Source organism: Penicillium pulvis, assembly GCF_028828015.1.
Source record: "Penicillium pulvis strain IBT 33274 chromosome Unknown contig_10_segment0_segment0, whole genome shotgun sequence".
NCBI classification, from domain to species: Eukaryota; Fungi; Ascomycota; class Eurotiomycetes; order Eurotiales; family Aspergillaceae; genus Penicillium; species Penicillium pulvis.
Window position 1 is genome coordinate 2,031,863 of NW_026643071.1, and position 16,118 is coordinate 2,047,980.

At 48.1% G+C, this 16,118-nt stretch overlaps 3 protein-coding genes across 3 annotated transcripts; 2 read left to right on the forward strand and 1 right to left on the reverse strand.

Moving 5' to 3' along the window:
- Positions 1-6,628: 6,628 nt before the first annotated feature.
- N7503_000786 (putative HLH DNA binding domain protein) lies at positions 6,629-7,878 on the forward strand (the record flags this gene model as incomplete). The annotated part of the gene is made up of 2 exons (XM_057060347.1): positions 6,629-6,687; positions 6,741-7,878. 2 exons carry the CDS (start codon positions 6,629-6,631, stop codon positions 7,876-7,878), a joined length of 1,197 nt encoding a protein of 398 aa, XP_056927270.1.
- A 1,951-nt stretch (positions 7,879-9,829) lies between these two features.
- Positions 9,830-11,292, forward strand: N7503_000787 (ANP1/MMN9/VAN1 family protein; the record flags this gene model as incomplete). Its single annotated transcript, XM_057060348.1, has 5 exons — positions 9,830-10,002; positions 10,068-10,699; positions 10,758-10,805; positions 10,858-11,073; positions 11,126-11,292. The coding sequence occupies 5 exons, from the start codon at positions 9,830-9,832 to the stop codon at positions 11,290-11,292; spliced, it is 1,236 nt and encodes a 411-aa protein (XP_056927271.1).
- A 4,120-nt stretch (positions 11,293-15,412) lies between these two features.
- On the reverse strand, positions 15,413-15,997 carry N7503_000788 (uncharacterized protein; the record flags this gene model as incomplete). The annotated part of the gene is made up of 4 exons (XM_057060349.1): positions 15,413-15,442; positions 15,499-15,662; positions 15,798-15,853; positions 15,912-15,997. The coding sequence occupies 4 exons, from the start codon at positions 15,995-15,997 to the stop codon at positions 15,413-15,415; spliced, it is 336 nt and encodes a 111-aa protein (XP_056927272.1).
- Positions 15,998-16,118: the final 121 nt, after the last annotated feature.

The following is a 16,118-nucleotide window of genomic DNA, read 5'->3' on the forward strand; positions in this document are numbered from 1 at the left end:
CTCGCATTCCAATTGTTGAGTCATCGGTTCGGTTTGATTCTAGATACATCTGTAAATATTGTACAACAATCATTACTATAGCTAATTCTACATGTCGCCTGCCAGGTGGGCAGTTTTAGAATGATAGCAGTGAATTTGTTGCAGGTTCAAAGTGAAATTCTGAGGTCATCTAATGTTTTAAGTGGCCGTGTCATACCTACCGATGTATATATATATATCTGTTTGAGGTCCGCAACTACCGAAATTCCAATCCATTCCTCAACCGAATACTTTGAGTCATTCTGCGTTAAACACTACACCCATTGTTAAATATAAATATACATATTCCAAAGTTCCTCTTTTTCAAACTGAAATTACTTTCTCAGCTCAATCACCCCAGCAAACGTTTCTACATGTCCCTACAATGGGCGGAGAGTATCATGACATAATGATCCAAACACAATCCACAACACCCGTGGTCTGCACCGGGCAGGACCGAATACCAGGAAATGCACTCACCGATGCCAGATTAGAATCTTCTCAGGTACAAGACCTGATGTCGAGAGATCCAATATGACCTACCACCAAGTCCAAAGTACCTACATCTACGAAACATGGATTCTATTAAGCGAACCTGAACACGAAATTATCGTAAATGTGCAGTACGCATGCAGATGCAATGCGCCTTCGAATATTGTTTCAGGATAGAAAAAGTCCCTGAGGAGCCTATTCAATCAAGAAGTAAAGTCACATCTGCACTAGAACCTTGGAAACCAGGCCATCGCAACTCCGATTTTGAGCCGACAACGATGATCACTAGACTCAGATCATTTTCTGCCTCGGCATGTAGACAAAAGTCCAATGGATCAGACTAGAATCGATACACTACATCATCAACGCACACCGCATTATCGAGACAGCGTCAAGGAACTTGAAAGTATGCCCGATGCTAGTACTAGCTACATGAAGTCGAACCTAGCACAGAACCAAGTGGTCCACTGCAACTAGATACGAAACATACAAGCGGGCCCAAGTAAAACTTTGATAGATTATCCGACCATGAAATCGTACGATTGCGATCGTGGATCTACGACCCTTGGGTGTATGTGTACTCAAGAGGGGAAAGTATGAAGCAGATAGACCGAACCAGTAGTGTCATGACATCAAGACTAAACAAAATGAGTATATAAATTTCCACGGACCGAGCCAGAACCCCTCACGACATCTCGTTCCCGTCCATGTGCGCTTGTGTCAGGCATGCAGAGTGGAGTGGATGTGTCGAATCCACAGCGGGACTGGATGCTGTTCGGACATCCGATTCGAGGCTCAGATTCCGACTCGAGGTGTGCTGACGGATAGCGGTTGAAAATCGAGAGGCTGTCAGAATCAATTTGGGAATCACTAGTTATCCGTACTAGCGAATGAATGGGGCTCAAGCTAGGTGAGTTTTGTGGTGGCTCGAAGATTTCTTTTCTTTTTTTCTAAATACTCCGAGAAGGTGGCTGGGGCTGTACTAGATGAATTCTAATTCGACCTGTTTCTAGAATTAATATGTAGGATTGATTGATCGTGTGCTAAGCGTCGGCTTGTAGTGTTACTGTAGTGTCGGTGGCTGGGAAACCCAAGGAGACACGCTAAGACATTTGTACCGAACTGAAAATTCAGTTCATGCAAGAAACCTAGGTGTTCATCATTGTAAAGACCTTATCTTGCATGCAAAGAAGCAGGAACGGACAAAATCAAGGAACTGGTTCTATTCTGTTGGACGTGTGGAGCGGGATCCATATAGGCGTGGTGCACTGATCGCGATCCCATTCCCCGCCTCTTTCTGGCTCTCGAAACCATCTTGTAGCCCACCTACGTGGCATTAGACCGTGGCTGCACGACTAAAAGGGTTTCTGTCGGTGGTCGTATTTGGTAATGAGTGACAGGTCGAGGCTGGGAATTATCCGTTCTGTTGTGGTGGATCTGTCCACATGGTTGAGTTTCCTCGGAACCACTTCGCTATGTAGTATTTTCTAGCTTGATCCATGATCCATGCTTGTGCTGGTACTTTCTCGAGTAATCGACTACTCTTGCGATTGACCTTCCAGAGATGATCATGATCGACTCCAGCCACTGCGACGGGTCTTTTGGCCCGCGGGGACCATAATAGACTTTAGCTTTGACGGCTTTGACCCAAGTCCCCGACAGAACCGAGCAATGCCGATGGGGGAGATCAACTCCACTTCCCAAGCGCTCTGCTGATTTAGTCCTGATGATCTGAAGAAAGTGAATCGGGGTTTGCTCGGTGCCAAGGTGAACGGATCGCGGGATTTGAGATCTAGATGGGCGATATGGTAAGTGGGTATGAGAATGAGCAAAACTTCGCGAGCTATGGGTCAAATGAGGGGACGAAAAGTCTTTCTCGCAGTAGCTCGTAACCTGGCCCACAGACAGATCCACGACCAGGTTCATCCAAGTACGAGGGGAGCCACCACATGTAGAAACAAAAGGACAAGTATGAGCTGGCCTTCTCGTGGAGAGGGAGATGTGCGTAATAAAAGCCATAGCTGGATAAAATATCCGATAATTGGTAATAGGTGACAAGGGATACACTCTCCTCCGGCTAGATCACATATTGTATTTAAGACTATTGCATATAGGAACAAGGGTACCTGAATAATCCAACGCACTCGACTCCACGGGAAGTACTTCCGCCTTGCATTGGAGGCAATTTGATAACCAGGAAATGGGGATTCATGAGTCCCTGAGCGTACAGCGATCGCGGATGCAGACCAGAAATCCAAAGTTTGCCTACTGTAGGCCTACTGTAGGAACAAGTTCGATCGAGGGAGAACTCCACGGGCTAGGGGATGCATCTCGGGGAAGTGCGAATTACGATACATGTCAGATGCGGCAAATTTGAGTTTCGAGACAAGAATAGGGACCAGGCGCTAGCTGTACATATGGTACCTGTCGTCCTTGCAGCTCCCCGGCTACACCACAGGTACAGGTGGCCATTCGGGGAATATCCACGAAAAAAGATTTCGGATCTTCCGGAGGCCTGTGGTACAGCATGCTCTGTTTCTTTTTTCGGAAGCAATGCATTGTACTTTGTTGTCCTTTAGATTTGATGATCCGCAATCGATGACGTTCCAAATTCTGATCCTTGCCCTTGCTGCATTTGGGGCAATTGATATTATGTACGAGATACAAATTATTTAGGGATCATCATATCATTGATAGTGGCTTATTACGATTTGCGTTCTTATCACATTGCAAGTGTAATAACTTTAGTTGAGGTGATTAGGTTTTCTGAGCGAAGCTTTCATCCCTTTGTAGACCCATGCGTCTTCTCAGAACTAGCACGAGTAAACCATACGTGGTTGCCACTGAACTGGGATGCGTGGCTTCCCCTTTCAGCCGGGCGAATGGAAACCGCATGCACGGTTGCATATGAATTCGTGGTGGAGGCAAAGTGCAAATCCCGAAAAAAACAAAAGCACAAGGACCAGGCAGATCGATCTTCGACTGAAGAAACCGATCGTACGTTGACCACGTAATGATCGTTCGCCTACATAGCGTGGTTGATGAGGGGAAAGTCGCAAAGTGGGCTCTAGTACAGTAGCTTGCTGTAGTGGAAGTATCTACAGTGGCGGGTTATGTAAAAAGGAATTAATCTTGCAGCTGTGAGATGCATGAACCGGTACTTTTGCACCCGCTGAGTCGATCTAGCCCCATGTGGGGTGGAGATCGAAAGACGAGCAGCCCAGAACGAGATCTCAAATGGACAACAAAGTGGTTCTTTCATGCAACTCCAGGAACACAATGGATTTCACCTGCCGGTAGAATGCTCCATGTCATCGACAGTTGAAACCTGACATGTCGCGGGCGGGTCTCGGATGTGTCAACTAACAGCCACTATTGGAAATAACTTGGCATGAGGAGGGCAGCTGAGCCAATTGATTGGCTTATCGGACTCAGAAAGAGTGTGGAGGTGGAAACCTTGAACAGGGTTAATCCTTGTAAAGGAGCCGCAGCGGATGAACCCGTCGCTGTGTAATAATAGTAAATAACAGCAAACGGTTAAGAGAAACCGGCAACTGCAAGAGTCGTACGATTGTGATGTCAAGTTCACAAAACCTTTCGTTAGAGATCAGAAACGAGATTATTCAGATCAGAAACCAGGCATCAAGCTCTGATCTCTGATCTCAGAAGATTGAACTCAAATCATGAATCAACCAACCGATAGGCTTGTCAGATTATCGGAAGCAGATACCGGGTGCAAGCCACCTGCAAGTCACTGAAAACGGCAAGAAGGGAGAGGCAAAGTTCCGAAGATCCTTGGAATAATTAGGTCCGGGGAAGTCTCGGAAAGACCAGAGTTCGATCTCGAATGGTTCGTGCCTGGAAGTCATTCCATTTCAGTGAACTTGCAGCCGCAGCTGCGTGCCAACTGCACACTTGTGCTAGGCGCAGGCGCGGGACCCAGTTTCAAGGTCCGTCTGCAGGTATTGAAAATTGGCTTGATATGGGCCGTGTTCAAGGTTGGAAACGGGAGGCAAAAGGGGAAATAAGTCGAGGAAATGAATTTGAATTAGCAACGAGCCGTCTATACGAATATTATATGAATGATTTTCTCCCCGTGACCAGATTTAAATGACGATTGCCCATGTTCTTCGAGTATTCCATTTCATTCCAGGGACCGAAACTGGGAAGAACGTGGGGTCTTTAGTGTCTCAAATGGAGCCTGGACCCAAAGCGGGAGAAATATGACAGCTCTGATCTACTAAAGCCCCCGAGACCCACATCCACGGTTTAGCGAACTTAACAGCACGGGAAAGACGTATGAGAGCCATTCAATTCTATTCATACTAGGGATCACCCGTGGGGCAAATTTTAGTCAAGAAACGTGCAACTGTTAGGGCTTGACCCCATCGAGGCTATTCTCTTGCGCTCTGACTCGCCTAGAGACTAACGACGCCAACGTCCGTGTGTTGACTTTTCAATTCCAAATCAAACTACGGCCTCTGATTCGATGACTGACAGTAAACGTATCCTGGTCTCTGGGAACTGGGCTGTCCCAACTCGGTGGTTTTCCTCGAGCGATCTTTCGTTTTTGGCCTGTTTCCACTTCCCCTGGGATCGTGATTCGCCTGCCCTAGCAATTGATTCCTAATTACGGGGATAATTGTCATTGTCCGCAACGCTCTAGACAATGACACCATCTGATCTGTAGATCCAATGTCTTTGTAATTCCTGGTCCCTGATCATTGATGTACGTATGTCATATGAAGATTATAGACTATCGCCTATAGAACCATGATTCTAATTAATTGCCCCTTAGTCTAATTACGAGCCTCCTCGCATGTTACACCATGGAACTTCCATGGTCCTTGCTTGATTCTATTTCCCTAGGGTGGCTCTAATTAGTGGTTCGAAGGGGATCTGGGAGATGAGTTTGCCCCTTGATCTCCCACGGGTAGGTTCTCCTGAATATCGACGCAATCGATCGAAGATAAAAAGGTAAATTTGGGATAACATCTTACAATGGGCGTTTCATGATGCATCCAAATCTAAGCGGGGGTTCGTAAAGAAAAATTGATCTGGAATATGCAAGTAAAAAAAGGATGTGGAGACACCGTTCGGGGAATGATTTCCAGATTTCCCGCCATCTCTCGTTGGTCAGATGCATTCTGTGGATCTTCGTATATCTGTTAATCCAGTGTTTACTTTTTCCTACGCAAGCAGTTTTTGGAATCCCATCCACATGGACGCCGGAGAGTTTTTTTTGTTGTTTCTAACCGTTCCCAGGCTAACCACGCACGGAGAACGCTTAGATAATGTCATTAATTGGCGACTATTGATGTAAGGGCCAACGCCGCACTGCCCCTAAAGCCTTCCCCGTGTCGATCTCGATACCACCAGGCCGGTGACAAATCAAGGGCCATGGATCATCGTAGTGAACCTTCCTCTCGGGGCGGGATCGCGACATTGTGATTCGTTCATCACTCAAATTGGGTCTGCGATGTTCGTCCGTGCAGGATGTGACAGATACTCGACATCTCACCCTTCCCCTCTATAATTCTGTGACGCTTCTTCCGAAGCGGGTCTTCTTGACGGTCCAGAGCCCACCCGGGATGCGAACCTCGCTTCCCCGTGGGTCTACAGCCGACGCCATGCACTCTGCACAGTATCTGTCTGTATGACATCCCGGGTTCCGCGCTTGGGGTCTCTCGATGATCGGCCCTGATCGTTCATCGTTCCCCCTCTCTGGGTCCGAATGAGTACGAATCCCGCGTCTCAGGGTTTATCGATGTGAGATACACTTGAGGCAAAAGTACTTGCCCCCCTCGTCATTGTCGACATATAAACCATGCACCCAGCCCCGTATCCCTCGTTGAATTGTCTCACTCATTGTCTTCGCCTCGTGTGGATCTCGATCCTTTCGCTTCATTGTCTTTGCCACTGTGTTTATCTCCACGTTTACTGTGCACATACCATTGCTATTGTGCTTTGCCGCCACCTGCCCACTTCGACCCTGTGAATATCTCGTGTTTTTGGAAACGATTAGTGCCTAGTATATACATCCTTGCGGCTTTACTCGACTACATCGACCCTCGCTTCTGCACATATCACTTGTATCCACGCTTATCAACGACTCATCATGATGTATGAAGAAATGGGTTCTATGACTGACGACATTCAGCGACGCTGCTCGCTTCCGTGAGTACTAATGGGCTCTATGAATCTATATCTCATTCTAATTGGGATATCAGCTCTCTCAAATCAACCACTTCTATGAGTGGCTCTGACCTGGGCGAGGACCGCCGCCTTCCTCCCCTCCCTCGTGTGGACCCATTGCCCCGTGGGCCATTCCACTTGAACCCATTCCACAACAAGGAGAACTTCCCTCCCACTACCCCGGGCCCACAAGACTCGTTCCAGTTCAAGTCGCCCTGGTCAGGCAGTGAGAATATCGCTGCTCCTCCCTCGCCAGCCAACTCTGCCGAAAGCTCCTGGCAAGAGTCATTCGCGGCCCAGAAGGCTGCTTCAACCGAGTGGCCCAATGATCTCTCCCAGACTGAGATCATGGCTCTCATTGCCCCCAAGAACATCAACCGCAAGCAGCCTCTTCAGCAGCTCTGCGGCCGTAAGCGCAAGGGCAGCAATGCCTCCCCCGACCCTGATGACCAGCGGGAGAAGCACCGCATCGCCGAGGGCAACCGCCGAAAGAACCTCAGCCAGCTTCACCGCGAGCTTGACAGCCGCATCCACGACTTCTTCCTTGAGCGTGCAGGTTGGAACCCATCCAAGAGCCTGACCCAGTCCAAGGAGCACATCGTCCAGGGTGCAGTCTACCTCATCGACTTCATGTTGGCTATCATCGTCCACCTGATTCGCCAGGAACAGGTCACTCCCCAGCTTTCAGAGAAGCTGCAGCCCCAGGTTCGCTGCATGCAACTCCAGCAGCTGGTCACCTCTCTCCAGCAGCAGAACCAGACTACCCAACAGCAGCTGCGCGCCGCCAAGGCCGAGAACGATGTCCTCGCGGACCGTAACCGCGCTCTCGAGTTCCAGCTTAAGTCCTACGAGGCTATGTTCCGCTCCCCAAAGACCGAGAGCACTAGCCCCCGGACACTCGTCGATGTTCCTGAGCACAAGCGCCAGAAGAAGGGTGGACTCCCGGGCCTCCGTGTCTTCTGTGACGAGATTGGACAAATTGCTCCAGCTCCAGAGACACCTACTTTTTACCATGACGGCATGCACAGTGCCACTTCCCAAACATTCGGCACTTCATACCTCACTTCAACACCACCCGTCACTGGTCCCTCATCTCCTGCCTTCCCCCTTTCGCAATCCTCCTCTTTCAACTTCCCCTCTTCGCGACGCCACTCTCTGATCCCGTCGCCATAGGAAGGTGCAGAGCTATGACGATGCATGCTTCCACTGACTCCTGATGTTGATGATTCCCCCTTTGTTCCCGCCCAGATATTCTTCCCCCTTGCAGGTAGCGGTGTCATCGCTCCCCTGCGTCATTTTGGGTTCGAGGACAGTTTTCCCCGCTGCATTGTGCCCCTTAGCGTGTCCGCACTCACTGTAATACTAGATTTGTCTCTTCGAGACTTGAGGTTCCCGCTCGGTGTTTATATTTTCTATTTTCTTTCTTCTGTCTATTTTCGTTGGTTCGCTCTTCTTTTTTTCAAAATTCAAAAATGGGTGGCCTATATTTATTTCTTTTGTCTATTTTTTATTTTGTCGGCGCTGACATGATGGTATATATGATTGGGTTGGCTATTTGCTTTTCTTTCTTTTGTTTATTGTTGATCGGTTTTCTTTGTTCATACTCTCGAGTCAATATATGACGATATCTATAATCATTCTTCCAAACGTAAAATAGGTTCATCGTATTTATCTACGTTCTGTTGATGACTTTATATCCACTTGATATGGCCTGTCGCCTGTCTCACCTCGCGAGGTACTACATGAGGGCCATAGGTGCGTTTCAGTATAACGTGGCATCGTTTTGTAGTACAGATGCCGTTAACAACTGCATTGATATTGGATCTGTAGATGATGTCTCTCTTTTCTATCGAATCTGAGTTTGAAATCATTCGAATGTAAAGGCTTTTTTTGGACAAAGCTCCTCATAATAGATAGTCCTGGAGCGATTTAAATTTTCGACCCTTGCACCAAATATGTTTACTTGAACACTCAGATAAAATGAGCTGGTCCGACCCATGAACTTCGATATTGATGGTCTTATACTGAGTTTGCTTCTGCATAATGCTTTGTGCATGGTGGAGTCTCGGCCATTGAGTGGGGTTGAAGGCAGCAATATACTATGGACCAGAAAACTCTTCCGAACATAGAATACGGATTTACAGCATTGTACAATGATACACGATGTTGTCCTCGGTCAATGCTGAAATTCCTGCATATATACAGCAATAGCATTGAAGCACATGGGTTTGAATTCCATATAACCTTCTAACCAGCATCTTAGTAAGTGCCAAGGATCGAGTCCCCAGTGTTTATGCAACGGTAATTGCGGAGACAAAGACCCTCCACATGTCTTAGATGTCCTGTTGTCGTCAATAAGGTCGTCATTATAACTCTTACTGTCGATATTGTCAAATTTGACTGATCCTGATCAATTGCCGTCCTTGCAAAACATCCCTGCAATTCGACGTAACATTAGGGGGCTATAACGCCACACCCGGGGCGAGACCCAGCACGTAAGTGACACGCAATGTTGGGATGGACGATGATGAAGCCTCAGGGGTAGGAGTGTTGAATATACTTGTGAGTCAACTTTTAATGCTCACGAATGATGCTATAGATTCGTTGAAAGTTCTACTTCGTTATAGGAGAATTTCATATTCCCGTCGATCTCCACGATTGCTATTAATAAAACCCAGGGTCTTTCCCGAAACCGAAAAAAAAAGGGAAAAAAATTAAATCAAAAAAATAGAGAATAAATTTACTCGGGAGGACACAGAATAACAAATAAGAGTAGAGATAGACTTATAGCACCATTATATGTCAATTAGCAAAAATAAAATTATGACATTGTAGATCGACGTGGAGAGTGAAGTGTCTCGAAAGGGCTGATTCTACCCGTCTGCCGCTTGGCAATTTCCCCCGGCGATCCCGTCCTCCTCATTTTCCTCCTCCCTATCTGTCAACATCATCAACGACAACCTCACCAACTCCTACCTCACTACGGCCTTCTGCGCGTCCTCTGAGGCCTCACTCGTTCGGCAAGGGGTATTCGACGGGCCTCGAACCAGGGGATCGACGCCGCTCCGGCTCCTGAAAGTCCAGAATCTCAAAACACACATCTTCACTTTTCTTAATCCCCAAAATGTTGTTGCCAAAGGGTGGAGTTAACTGGAAGTCCGCGAGATCGCGGTTACCGCCATGGAGGGCGGTTCTCGTTCTCCTGACACGCACTCGGTTTCTGATCTCGATTGCCGTGACTGGTCTGATTCTCCTGCTTTGGCGTGGCGTCAGCAAGTCCGCGTCGGAGATGCAAAAGTATGCAGAATCCACTTCCTTGCCGGGTAAACTGGGTTCCATGTAACTGACACCGTTTGGTTTAGTTTCTACTGCTATGGCTCGAGCAAGTCGCCGATGGAGATGTCCATCAACGAGATGGTCGAGTGGAATGCTCACGCCCAGACTCCTGTCCTCTTCAACCACCACGCCCCCTACGAAGTGAACAACACCTCCATCGCTGAGGTGGACCTGAACCCTATCTCCTCGACCGTGCAGGCCGTTTCTAACCGTGAGCGCGTGCTCATCCTGACCCCTCTCCGCGACGCCGCCCCCTACCTCGAGAAATACTTCGATCTCCTGTACAAGTTGACCTACCCCCACGAACTGATCGACCTGGCTTTCCTGGTTGGCGACACCAAGGATGACACCTTGGCCAACTTGGCGTCTGAACTCGATCGTATCCAGAACCACGCCGATGAAAAAATCCGCTTCCGCAGTGCGACCGTCGTCCGTAAGGACTTTGGCGCTGATGTTGAGATGAGCGTTGAGGAGCGACACGGTTTCGCTGCTCAGGGTCCTCGCCGCAAGGCGATTGGGCGTGCTCGCAACTACCTGCTCTACTCTGCGCTCAAGGCTGATCACTCCTGGGTTTACTGGCGTGATGTGGATATTGTGGACTGCCCTGAGCGCATTCTGGAGGACTTCATGGCCCACGACAAGGATATTCTGGTCCCGAGTACGTTGCCTCGGCTATCTTTTGGTTTGATGTTCCGATGAGCTAATTCGGATTGCAGACATTTGGTTCCACCGTTACCGTGATGGCCGTGATGTTGAGGGTCGCTGTATGTCAATCCCCTAATTAATCTGTTTGTTCATTTAGCTGACCCATTACAGTCGACTACAACTCTTGGATCGAATCTGACAAGGGTCGCCGCTTGCGCGCAACCCTGGACCCTGACACCGTTTTGGCTGAAGGTTACAAGGAATACGACACCGGCCGCACCTACATGGTCAGCATGGGTGACTGGCGAAAGGACAAGGACGAGGAGGTTGAGCTTGACGGAATTGGTGGCGTGAACATTCTCGTCAAGGCCGATGTCCACCGCTCAGGTATGTTGATATCCGCCTCTGATTACCAACCTATCAATTCTAACTTCTGCAGGTATCAACTTCCCCGCATATGCATTCGAGAACCAGGCCGAGACCGAAGGTTTCGCCAAGATGGCTAAGCGCGCCGGTTACCAAGTCGTCGGTCTGCCCAACTACGTCGTCTGGCACATCGATACCGACGAGAAGCCCGGTAACCTAGGAGATCGCAAGGCGTACTAAGTTGTGATACCCGCCTTTTGATAGCCGAACGGCTACGTGGGCTACAGAGTTGATCTTTGAACCCGGTCCGTCTCCGATCCAAACCCTCCATTCTGCTCGACCGTACAGACACAACATCCCGTCATGTCAGCGTCGATCAACCTATACCACTGTGATACATGTTCGCTTCTTTTCTTCTCTCTTGTTTTCTTTCACATTGGAGGGATGTTTCGAGTGACGGAGGCCTAATGATTTCCATAATCCACTATCTTCGTGCCGCGTTCTAGGGAGTGTGTGTATTTGTTACCTTGGCGCTACGGGGGAAAACGTTGTTTGGCAGAAATGCAGGTCTATAGAATTCTCCGGTTCTTGTGACCCTTGATATACTGAATTTGTGTTATGCGAGGTGATCCTCTCTTCTTTCGGGGGAAATGTCTATGTCCTGGCTGATAGATGTCGCCTTTCGTTTTTTCTTTTTCTTGTTGCAAACTAAATCCATAGGGACCGGAATGAACCGGACCGTTCTTTTCATGTTGTTTTCTATGCATCGATCCTGTGAGCAGGACACTTCTAATCTTGTTTTCTGGTCTCGTCATCCTGTTTGAGAACGTATGGGGAACATGTAGTAAGAAAAGTCCTGCCTGATTGGACACATTTATCTGTTCCATGTTGTCCATCAGTATTCGTGTTCGTGTATATAGTAAGTATGATATGAAAGATCTCGCAGACTTATCAAGTTGATCTCTATGTATCTTTATCATCAATATCAGTTGCCGTGACGGGCTACTTCTTAGGGTAAAATTGCCTGCTAGTGCCTCTCGCTTTTATCATTTACATAGGTAGCTCCAACCTACAGTCATTGAGGGCAGATAGAAGATGGATGCTCAGCCTCGCTTACCTAGTCTCGTATCCCATCAGCACTAAACAGATTTATGTCTGCAGGTCTTTGATGACCAATGACAATTGACCAATCAAAAAGATGAATGTACACTCCCTCCCGTTTCTTAGTTTCGAAACATCGAGCGCCGGCATGCGATTACATGCACACAGCCACTTTGCTGAGCCATGATATGTAGGACACGGACCTAGCCCTAACCAATCAGGACGTTTCAAGAGAACTCATCCCCTACTTCTGATTTCAAAAGTGAATAGTAAACCGTATGAAAAGCCTTCGCTGAGCCATGATGTGTTGGACACTGATCTGGCCTTGAACCAATCAGGACGTTTCAAGAGAACTCATCCCCTACTTCTGATTTCAAAAGTGAATAGTAAACCGTATGAAAAGCCTTCGCTGAGCCATGATGTGTTGGACACTGATCTGGCCTTGAACCAATCAGTATGTTTTCAGAGAAGTCTCTCCCCTTTTTTGGTTCTGAATTGATTGCTCCTCATATCCCCTTACGGAGCTGAGCCATGATGGAAGGCGTTCATTTCCGGCTCGTCGTGCTTTAGTTTCACCCGGGCGTAATGAACAGGCCATATCTAAACCAATCAGAATTACCAAGGGGTGCTGCCTCCCCATCTTGAGTTCCATTTTCTTCCCATTTTGCCCATTTTTCCTAACCCCCATATGAATTATCTAACATGCTGAGCCATGATGAGAGATTGGAGGACTCTCCCAGTTCCTTGTTCACACCTATTTTTGCCCAGCTCGCCCGGGTAAATATTAGTAGTTATAGACTAGGCCCTCATTGTGTCCAATCTTTTCCAGTAGAAGCCCGGCCTTGAGCCCTCCAGGATACTTCAAGGAGATGCCTTCCCTATTTTTGGTTTCAAAATTGTCCTGAATATGCCGCTGGAGGGCAGCTGAGCCATGATGTGAACAGCGACCTATCCTTCAACCAATCAAGATGTTTCGAGAGAACACCCTCCCTCAATTTGGGTTCACGTCTGGAATCCGAAGTGACGGTATAAATCGGAAGCTGAGCCATGATGAGAACCTTATATTTCCATTATTCTGTTGTCAACTTTTGCTTATTCGGGCCCTATATCCGAACTAATTAGGATGACGAAGAGGTATTGCCTCCCATATTTCGTTTCGAGGTCAAGGGTCTCATGCACTCTCTTGATGCTGAGCCATGAGGCAAATCATAGATCTCCGACCAGTTCATAACTCGAATGTCATTTTCGTCCAGCTCGCCTGGGCAGATATCTAGTAGATACAGCTCAGGCCCTTCATGTGTCCTTTATATTTAAGAGCACCAGCATGATTCTAAGCCAATCAGGATGTTTTAAGGGAACCACTTCCCTATTTCTGGTTTCATTTGAGCCCTACTGCGGCGTTATGAGCGGGGCGCTGAGCCATGATGTGTACAACAATGACCTATTCTTCGACCAATCAAGATGTTTCGGGAGAAACCCCTCCCCATGTTTGGTTTCAACGTGTCGAATCCATTGAGGGGCTAATTTGATTGCTGAGCCATGATGAGAACCCTAGATCTTCCTACTTTTAGTTCTTTTGCATACTCGCGCCCTGTGTCCAGGCCTATCAGGAATACAAAGAGGTATTGCTTCCCCATATTTCGTTCCAGGAAATTGCGCAATGAAGATCTTTACCTTGGGTGAACGGGTATGCTGAGCCATGATGAGAGGTTTGGATCATTCCCTCTATTTATCACAAATCTTTCGCCTAGGCGAGCTGGGCGAACATCTAGCATTTACAGGCTATGCCCTTGATTATTTCCAACATATAGACCCAGCTTCAAACCAATCAAGACGGCGGAACGGTGTTGACTCCCCATCTTTGGTTTCATTTGGTACGCCCACAGATGGGCGCGCGGGGAGCTGAGCCATAAGAGAGCCTTTGATCTCCTCCCAGGATTTAGTCTTGACTTTCTGTATGTGACAGCCCCGCTGAGCGGTGAAAGAGCCTCAAAGCTGCCCCCTAGATTGTTGTTCCGGCTTATTTCCGCCCGAGCACGTGGGTGACAGCTCTGTGTTATACTTAGGCTACAGGCTATGGCCCTATACTCACACCAATCAGAATCATAGGGATACAACCCCTCCCCTTTTTTGGTTTCTAGTTTCAAGTGCGTTCACCGCTACCTGAGCCATGAGCAGCATTGGCCCTCTATTGGCCTCGGTCTCTGTTCTTCCACCAGAATGAGACATGATGGTAGCCTTCAATTATTTCTTTTTCTGTTCCAGCAGGTAGCTGAAGCTTCGATTATACATAGAGCACTTACCTAGGCTCTAACCAACATTGTTATTTGGGGAACGACTCCAAGTGTCAGGTATATTTTTGCAAGGCGATAATCCTAGCTGAGATGATGCCTAGTTGAGGGGCCTGAACATATCTAGACCAATAGGAACTGGTTTAGATCGTGCCCATCTACATCTCGCTTCATTCTTGTACTCCAAAGCTAGGTGCGCTGAGCCATGAGGCTCATATACCCGGACCAATAGGAATTCAATTTGATGCTGCCCGGCCCTTTTCTAGTTTCGCTTTTCCATAAAATATCCAATGGATGACGCAACTGAGCCGTGAGGCTCACTAGCGACTGGATGGCAAAAATAATGCCAGGCGAGAGGTGCCTACACAGATTCGCACCAATGGGAATTCAATTCGATGATGCCCGGCCAATTTTTATCTCCATTAGGAGTCACCTCACCCCCGCACACATACTCCTCAGTGCTAAGCCAGCCATAGGATTTACGCTTCACTAGCAGATAAGTGGCCGATATGATGCCTAGGCGAGGGACCTACATAGATTTCAGACTAATAGGAATCCCTTGAATGGTGCTTGGCCGCTGTTTAGTTTCATTTCTTGCTCTGAGAAGGTGATGAGGCTGAGGCTGAGCCATGAGGTTCACCACCGACTGGGTGGCTAAGATGCTTTGTGGCATGCTGACCCGAAGGTCAGTACTAGGCAGGAGCTGGTTTAAGTCAATTTTGCTGCATGTTACATGTGTTCAATAAACAAGTCTACTGCCAGCCTTAGTTCTGCATCGGCATATCTTACGGTGGACTACTGTGTTGCGATACCTGGACTCTATCAGGCCGTTTGGTGCTGTTACTTCGAGAATTTACCATCCTGCAGTGAGCAACAGTAGTAGAGTGTGGATCTGCTGCTCTTATTCAAAGATGCGAGTTTAATGCAATTTGACTTATATTGATGAACTTATATTGATGGTACTCAGATCACAGCGGCGTACGCACGGCCGACTTGAACTATACGAGACAGTCAGTAACGCATCCCAAAGTTATTTTTATACAACACAACTTACGGGGATGACCTGGGCCTTCTCCATATCCCATACACCAGAGCGAGCGTAGATATCATTCTCCAGGATAGCGCGGACGGCGGCCTCGTTCTCGGCCACGGCGAGCAACATGCTGCCCTTAAAGGAGGGAACCTCACCCTCCGCGGGGTGAGACTCAAGCATGGCACCTATTGGAGAAAGACATGAGCCGAAAGTCCATTTTCAGATTTGAGGTCGTCAATTGGAATAAATTGGGTACACATCCAAGAGAAAAAGCATATTTCACTCCGGTGTATAAGAATGACTGATGACGGAAGACTTACCACCGCTGACAACGGAACCAGCTTCAACCAGAGGCTTGACGCCCGCCAGATGATCACTGGGATGAGTCGTTAGTTCACGCTCGGGATCTTCAGAGGGGTAACTTGGTAGCTTACGGGCGGACGGCCAGGCGCTTCTCCTGGGCGCCGGGGAAATCCGGCAGGATGCAGAGGAACTCGTGCTTGGCGGGTGCGGAAGACATGGTGCGTAGATGAAGAGAACTGGAAATGAAGGAATTGGCAGGTCTGCAGAGGGGTGACAACGGAATTGATTTGGACGGAGCGCGGAGGAATAGCCGAACGTGGGGGGAAGCGGGGACTCGC